The sequence below is a fragment of the Phymastichus coffea genome, unplaced genomic scaffold, assembly GCF_024137745.1.
Source record: "Phymastichus coffea isolate CEN01 unplaced genomic scaffold, Cenicafe_Pcof_1.1 PCOF00138, whole genome shotgun sequence".
Classification (NCBI taxonomy): domain Eukaryota; kingdom Metazoa; phylum Arthropoda; class Insecta; order Hymenoptera; family Eulophidae; genus Phymastichus; species Phymastichus coffea.
In genome coordinates this window covers 544253-552888 of record NW_026706949.1, presented here as the reverse complement: position 1 = coordinate 552888, position 8636 = coordinate 544253, and the positions used below count along the sequence as shown (strand labels likewise).

Here is an 8636-nt window from a genome sequence, read left to right as displayed (position 1 = left end):
TTATGTAGAAAATACTACACGAAAATACAAATGCTGCGTTAATAATAATTTAGTCTAGAACAGGTGTACACGTGATTGTACAATAACTTAAGTAATCATCAATATCTTTCCATTATGAAAAGTCACGCTTTACGATAATCATAAAATTCGTGAGTTTACATACTTGGTAGAAATTAAGCTGCTGTTATATGCGCTGTTGATCGTCTCGATTGCTGGACTGAAGCCTGCGTTAGTTAATTTTTTTTCACGACATTACAATTAAGAAAAAATAAAAGAAATGTTGCTTTTGTGGTTTTTCGTTGTTTTGAATACACTACTGGCAAGTGGAAAAAAGTATACGTCCATAATTAAAACAACATCTGGCCCAGTTAGAGGTTTACTTTCAACTACGATTGAAAATGTTAAGTATGCTGCATTCAAAGGAATACCTTACGCTAGACCACCTGTGGATGATCTAAGATTCAAGGTTAAATGAAGAAATTTAAAATTTATTTCGAACATTAGCGATTAATTTACGTTAGATTTCAGCCTCCTGTGGAAATAGATGCCTGGGCAGACGTTTATGATGCAATTACCGAGGGCAGTATGTGTACTCAATTCAATTCAACTACCAATTTGAGTGTCGGCTCGGAAGACTGCTTATATATCAATGTTTTCACGCCACATGTAATATATTAACCAATGGATTATTGAGATCTTTTTTATTTTGTTTGTTTAAATTTAAAAAGATGAACTATAAACGATTTTTAGACCGTATTCAATAGTTCAATATCTAAACCAGTTATGGTTTGGATTCATGGAGGAGCATTTACAACTGGTAATTCCAATGGGTCATACTACGGTCCTGACTTCATTTTGAGAGAAGATATTATTATGGTATCGCTTAATTATCGATTAGGCCCATTAGGTAACTTTAATCATCATAATCAATTATATTGGAAATATGTTATTAGACTGTATGCTTTTGTAATTGTAGGATTTTTAAATTTACAACATGAAAATGCTACAGGAAACTGTGGTCTCAAAGATCAAAATTTAGCTTTGAAATGGGTGAAGAAAAACATAGCACTATTCGGTGGTAATACAAATAACATAACAATTTTTGGTGAAAGCGCAGGATCTGTATCTGTAGATTTACACGTTTTATCAGACATGTCTGTCGGTCGGTTTCTTTATTTTAAATCGAACATTGATCTAAGTTTTATTTGATATATTTTACATAAGAATGTTATAAATTTAGGTTTATTTAGCCAATCAATTTCCATGAGTGGATCTCCATTATGCTTGTACTGGGGTTTCCAAAGTCGTGTAGAAGCAGAAGAGCAGGCGTTTCGGCTCGGTTCGAAACTTGGAACTGTAACATTTAGTAAAGATACATTATTGAAAACACTTTATAATAGTACAGCAGCTGAAATTGTCGTTGCAGCGCATAACATCGGTTTAGTAAGTAATTTGTGCAGCATAAATGGTATCAATCAACGTGCAAATAATTGACTTCTATTTAAAAATGTTATATACAGATACCGTTTCGACCTTCTCTTGAAAATATTGACATTGCCACGAATGAGGAAAAGTTTTTGACGGAATGCACACTGAAAAAGTATTTAAATGGCAATTATACAAAAGGGCCGCATATTATGGGTTTTACATCAAATGAAACAGTTTCTTTTACTGGGAGTATGTTAATAAATAATTTCTATAAAAACCTGATTAATGAAGTAAGCTTGCTTACTAAGTTTAGCATTACATTTTTCAGGTATAAGTGACTTATTAAATTTCACTCGAACGGCCTTGAACACGATAAAAAACGATACAAGTAAAATAGCTTTCTTATCAGACCTTACAGATGCTATTACTACTGGAATAGAGAATCTGTCTCAGGACGCTGTGTATAAATTGATTAAAGTAAAATCAATTAATTTTAATCTTCTATTGCTTCGACAACTTAATAATTATTATAAAAATTTCAGGAAACTACGGATTTATTTTTTGTGCTAGGAATTGACACCAAGCAGAGTTTGATAAGTCGTAATAATGATCATCCAATTTACTATTATCGCTTTTCTTTTAACTCAAACAACTCGTTACACAGAACAGAGGGAATAGATCTTAATGGTATATACCGATATAGTTTTTTTCACAATAGATTGAGTGAAGTATTGTATATTTTCATTATGATGATTTTCAGGAGTCGGGCATATGGACGATTTGCCGTATATATTATATATGCCAACGGCAAAACTTTCTTTGAACCGCCCTGATATTAAAGTTACCAGAAAAAGGGTTGTTAAATTATGGACTAACTTTGCTAAGTATGGGTAAGAGAAATTCTTATATGATGAATTAATAACAATAATAAGGAATATTTTTTGATTTGACTATTTCTCTCTCTCTCTCTCTCTCTCTTTTTTAAGAAATCCCACTCCAGATGACGAAGATGACGAGGTTTTAAGAATAACATGGCCTGATTCACGCTCTCAGGGAGAGCATTTAGAAATTGGTAATGATTTAACAATAGGCCAGCGCCCAATTGACGATGAAGTAAAAAGCTTACAACGATTGGACCTCGGTAATTCTCCCGTACTAAACGACTGTGTTAATAATAATATTGTAGCTGATGTGACAAATAGTGTAGTTAGTATTGTTGGTGTATTCGTTTGAACCACGACGTCACAGAACATTCAACATTATGTCATAAATATTAGTAATTAAATTGGATGCCGATTATGATATTTCATTTTATCACTGACTTGCTTAAATTTTTCTTTATAACCATTAATAAATCTTATTTTGTAAATACGAAAAGAGCTTCTTAAATAAAATGAAGAAAACGCATTCCAATCAGGGTTTTTGCCGTGCAGCTCCTAGCGCTCTCGAGCCTAACATAAGGAACCAACGTTTCAATATTCTTTGTAATACGTATAGAAGCAACTGTTTTAAGTACTAACCAATGTATATTTAATCCAATAATGAAAGTTTTCTTTTGTAACAAAAAATAATAGCAAATATTAATGTAAGTATGTGAAAAGTAGTTTTGATATTATGACAATTGTTATATTATGACAATTAACAAAATATCGGTATAAGGGGTAAAACAGCAGCTTTGAGGTAAGATGTATTCTGCATTGAACTAGTAACAAAAATTGTGGTTCTTTTCAAAAACATCAATGGCATACCTTGTTTTTAAACTATGTGAAATTGAAAAGCACTGGAAACTATTATTAGTAGGTTATTATGAATCAGTTATATATATATGATAGCATATGGCACAACCTTTGTTAAGTTCTTGAATATTTGTCATATATGACTGACTCGACCTTGATGTTAGCCGACAGTGCAATAAACGATAAACCTTTATCAGATCTTACTAAGGTTACTACTAACGAAAAAAAGTATTTTATTAAGGAATTTATATACAAATTTAGAAAGGTTATTCGTGTAACAACCTTATTATTAAAACTTTTCAGTAAACTACAGATTTATGCTTTGCATTAGGCATTGATACTAATTAATAGGCAGCAATAGATTAGTCGTAATAATAATACGATTACAATGACATTTTTCTTTTGATTCGAACTTTTGGTACGATAGAGAATTAGGCATATATTTGGATGGTAAATAGTTAAAAATTACATAATAATGAGATATAGCAAAAATAAAAAATGAGCATAACTAAGTTTAAATGTACTATAGTATATATAGTATATACATATAGTATATATAGTATATACATATAAGGGGTTGACAATGAAAACAGACTTTGCTAAATATAGGTAATAATATTGATTTTTAAGTTCTTATTAGCAAAAAAGGTATTTGAAAAATATTCTACAATATTTTATTTGCTTTTTTCTGAAATTTAATTTATGATGGTGAAAATAACTATATTTTAGTAATAACTTCGCCTGATTCACGTGGACAGCATCAGGAAATAGCATTTCGAAAATTGAATAATCGGTCAACGTTCGGTGACCAATAATGAACAATTGTACCGATGTTTATTATATTTACATGAATAGGGATCTTCAAATCTTTTAGAATTGAATAGAAATGATGATAAAACTCTTTCTAGACCTTAATATTTATTACAAGATTTTATAGGATTTATTATTATATCAATATTACTTTCATTTTTGCGAATGGCGTTCTCTCTGATATAATCTACTGTATAGTTGGTATTATTACTTTAATCTGTTAAAGAATATACGACATTAATTTTTTTAAATATTCATACATAAATCCAATGTCACTTAAGTCACCTTATAAGAGTTAGCTTATTTTGACACTTGCTTTATGACGATTAAAAAATCCTAAATTGTTAAGTTAATTAGTCAACAAATCATATGAAGAATTCGTGAGTGTTTCCAAAGAAAATATACATCTGAATAAAGCTCTTACGAAAAATTGTAATTCGTCTTTATTAATGCTAAATATACGTGCGTAAACATAACAATCTACCATTAAAATTACAATTGTTTATGGTTGAGAAATATACTTGTTATTCGAATGACGAAAAAAATGGAAATTATAGAAAACAATTGTTTATTATAATTCAGTTATATAATAACATAGCGTAGCTTTCTATTCTATACTATCTTTTTAGTCGTTTTCAAACAATAAAAAAATGTTAATACTGGATGATCCCTGAATTTATAGCAACTCATTATCTTTGATACAATCTTTATTATCTTCGGTATCTCTCTGGATATATATATGGTGTTGGCATCGACATTTTCAGTATTAACCTTTTTAATGATAGAAAGCCATTTCTGTTTATGATTCTTGATATATTGAATTAGAAATTGTGTGGGTATAAAACTGAACTGAGTATAAGAGTATTACTATTCCTGAAGAAATGAAAAATAAGATAAACATGAACAGAGCGTTGTGTTTTAGTTTTTTCGTATTTTTGAATATCTTATTTGTAAGAGGACAACCGTATACATCAGTGATAAATACTACGTCAGGTCCAGTCAGAGGTTTCATTTCAACTACTATAGAAAATGTCAAATACGCTGCATTCAAAGGAATTCGTTACGCTAAGCCACCTGTTAACGAATTAAGGTTCAAGGTAAGTAGAAATATTCAAATATAAATTTGGATGATAACAGTTAAATGATCTTTAGCCTCCGGTGGAAGCAGATCCGTGGACAGATATTTACGAGGCATTCACTGATGGAAACATCTGTACCCAGGTTAATTCCAATGCGGTTATAGGTTCAGAAGATTGTTTATTCATCAATATTTTCACACCACATGTAATATACACAATATATACTAATGCAGTATTGAGAGTTTAGCTTTTTCTTTTCTAATATTTAATCGATATATTTACGTTTAGACGGAATTCCATAGTTCCATTTCTAAACCAGTCATGGTTTGGATTTACGGCGGAGCATTTCAAAATGGTTATGCAAATCAAGCCTTTTACGGACCTGATTTCATCCTAGGAGAAGATGTTATTATGGTGTCGTTTAATTATCGAGTTAGTGCATTAGGTAAAGTAATCAAATAGACTTAATTATATAAAAATGCGACGTAATGTTGATCAAATGGTAATCTTTTGTTTATAGGATTTCTGAATTTAGAACATGAAAATGCTACAGGTAATTGTGCACTCAAAGATCAAAGCTTGGCTTTGAAATGGATTAAGAAAAATATAGCTCATTTCGGAGGTAATCCACATAAAATCACGATATTTGGTCAAAGTGCTGGAGCAGCCTCTATAGACTATCAAATCTTATCTGATATGTCTACTGGTGAACAAAAGATTTTTTATAGTTCTAAAATTAGACGTATGCATGTGCATTTTCCATAAAATTCGATTATTGCCATTTTAGGCTTATTTAAACAATCAATTTCTATGAGTGGATCACCATTGTGTTTTTACTGGGGATTTCAAACTGGAGCAGAAGCAGTGGAAGAAGCGTTCTTGCTAGGATCGAAGCTTGGAATGAATACTAACAATAAAACAATTTTATTGAAAGCACTTCATGATGCTACAGCAGCCGAGATAGTCATCGCGGCAACTGCTGTCGGTTTTGTAAGTAAATCAAGTGGTATATAACTAATCGATCAATATATGTATTCAGATGTCTTTTAGACCTTCTCTTGAAAGAACTGACATTGCTGTAGAACAAGAAAAATTTTTGACTGAGTGTACATTAAAAAAGTATATCCGTGGTAACTATACAAAAGGCCCTCACATGATGGGTTTTGTAGCGAATGAAACAATCTCTTTTCTCAACAGTAAGTTACATAATTTATAAAATGGTATAAATTCATTGATATTCTAATAACGAGTATTATTGAATGAATTGTTTTAGGTCTTGGAGGTATTTTGAATATAACTCAAGAAGCTTTTCGTTTGTCAGGTAATGCAATAAAGGATATGTATTTTGTGTCAGACGTCACAAAAGCTGTTTTAAAGGGTATAGTAAAATTAGCTCAGAAATCTATATACGAATTGATAAAGGTAAAATTTACATTTCATTCTTCATTTTTTTCATTTCTTCAATACCTCAGTCACTAAAAAATTTTCAGCAAACTACAGATTTATTTTTTATACTCGGAATTGATACGAAACAAAAGTTGATCACTCGTAATAATAATAATCCAATTTACTATTATCGCTTTTCTTTTGACTCAAACTACTCTTACCACAGAGCATTAGGAATGAATTTGGATGGTAAAGAATTATAAATTACATAATGATGAGAGTTATATTAAAAGTTGAAAATGTGCTTGATTAAGTTTCGATATGATACATTTCAGGGATCGGTCATGCAGATGAATTACCATACTTATTGTATATGCCACAAGCAGATCTTCCTTTGAACTTATCAGAAATTGTAACTATCAGAAGTAGATTTGTTAAATTATGGACTAACTTTGCTAAATACGGGTGACAAAATTTCTGTTTCAAATTTTAATAAGATAGAAAAAAAGGATGTAACTCAAAATTTTACAATATACTTATTTTTTGTTCTTCAGGAATCCAACTCCGATTGGTAAAGAAGACAAGGTTTTACGAGTAACTTGGCCTGATTCGCGTCTTCGTGGACAACATCTAGAAATTGGCGCCGATCTAATAATTGGTCCGCGTCCAACGGACGATGCCGTAAAAAGCTTACAAGCATCTGGATTAGGCACTTCACTCGTATTGAACGATTGTAAAGATAGTGACCTCTTTGAAGTAATCGATACAGCTGTTCGTATTTTTGATATGATCCATCAAAACATATCGTCAAAGAATATCTGACATTAAATCTTGTGATTATTCGATAAATAAATCGTATTTCTATCAACTCTGAAATTATGAATTGAATTAGAATTTATAACTAGAATTAGGATCACTTTTTCTTATTTTTCATGGAAGAAAAGTTTGTCTTTTAATGATTTTATCTCGTTTTTGACATGTACATATTGTACATTGATATCTTTCGGCAATCGATCCTTTCATTTTTCCATTTATGCCACTGTGACTTTTTTCTGCTGACGACGTTTTAACAATTATTATTTGGAAGTTCTCTGAGAGGATCAGAAGCAGTTGCCCAAGCATTTTGGCTTGGATCAAAACTTGGAATCAATGCTATTAGTAAAAACTCATTATTGAAAATCCTTTTTTTTTCACAAAGCTTCGGCAGCCGATATTATTTAAGCAACAACAGTTGGTTCGGTAAGAGCGTTAAGTTGAGATAGAAAAATACGTAGTCAATGATATATTACAAAGTAATTTTATATTTTAAGACTTTATTTCAATCTTCTCTGGAAAAACCTGACATTACTAGATATCAATGTTTTTGACAGAGTGCACTTTGAAGAAGTAGCGGGAACTATACGAAACGTCCGCACATGATAGGTTTCACAGCAAATAAAACGGTCTAATTTGCGGGACGTAAGTTATCAAAAAATTTAGAATATTGACCAATGATTATTATATTGTTATATCCGTAGTAAATAAGAACGCACAATATGAAAAATGTTGGTTTATTTTAATTAGGTTAACGTGTTACTCATCAGTGCGAGAAAATCAACTCACTAACAATAACAAAAACAAACAGTTTCTTAAACGAACACTCTGAATGTAGTAAGTTTTGCGTTTTGCAAAAAGCCAATTACTGGTTTTGTCATATCTCAGAAAGACTATCACTAGCGGAATAGAGAATTTGAATGCGGATGATATATACAAATTGATTCAGGTAACATTTGTGCTTTTGTATTATTTTCTATTAATTCAATGAAAGAATTCTTAATAATTTTGTTAGCTCACGTCAGATTTATTCTTCATACTTCCTATTGGTATATATATATAGCAGAAGGTTATAAGTCGCAAGGATTACCTAATTTATTACTGTCGGTTTTCCTTCGAATCAAACTACTCAGTCCACAGAACATTAATGAAATTAAATTTAAATGGCAAGTAATGGAATTTCTATGTGAAAATTCAAGTAGTGTGCTATATATTTTCAATCTTATACATTTCAGAAAATAGACATGCAGACGAATTGCAATATTTATTTTATATGTCATGATGAACTTTCCGTCGAACGATGTGGGCATTACAACTATAAGAAAAAAATTCGTTAAATTGTGGATTAATTTTGCTAAATACGAGTGAACACAATTCTTATTAC

General features: G+C 30.8%; 1 protein-coding gene across 1 annotated transcript; it reads left to right on the top strand.

Moving 5' to 3' along the window:
* Positions 1–217: 217 nt before the first annotated feature.
* LOC131671922 (uncharacterized) lies at positions 218–7308 on the top strand. Its single transcript, XM_058948729.1, has 20 exons — positions 218–466; positions 529–666; positions 751–907; positions 977–1162; positions 1241–1443; positions 1521–1677; positions 1757–1905; positions 1971–2115; positions 2189–2318; positions 2415–2655; positions 4823–5071; positions 5127–5258; positions 5342–5498; positions 5574–5759; positions 5841–6043; positions 6093–6249; positions 6327–6475; positions 6544–6688; positions 6775–6904; positions 6994–7308. The coding sequence occupies exons 1-20, from the start codon at positions 278–280 to the stop codon at positions 7259–7261; spliced, it is 3471 nt and encodes a 1156-aa protein (XP_058804712.1). The 5' UTR covers positions 218–277; the 3' UTR covers positions 7262–7308.
* The last annotated feature ends 1328 nt before the right edge of the window (positions 7309–8636 follow it).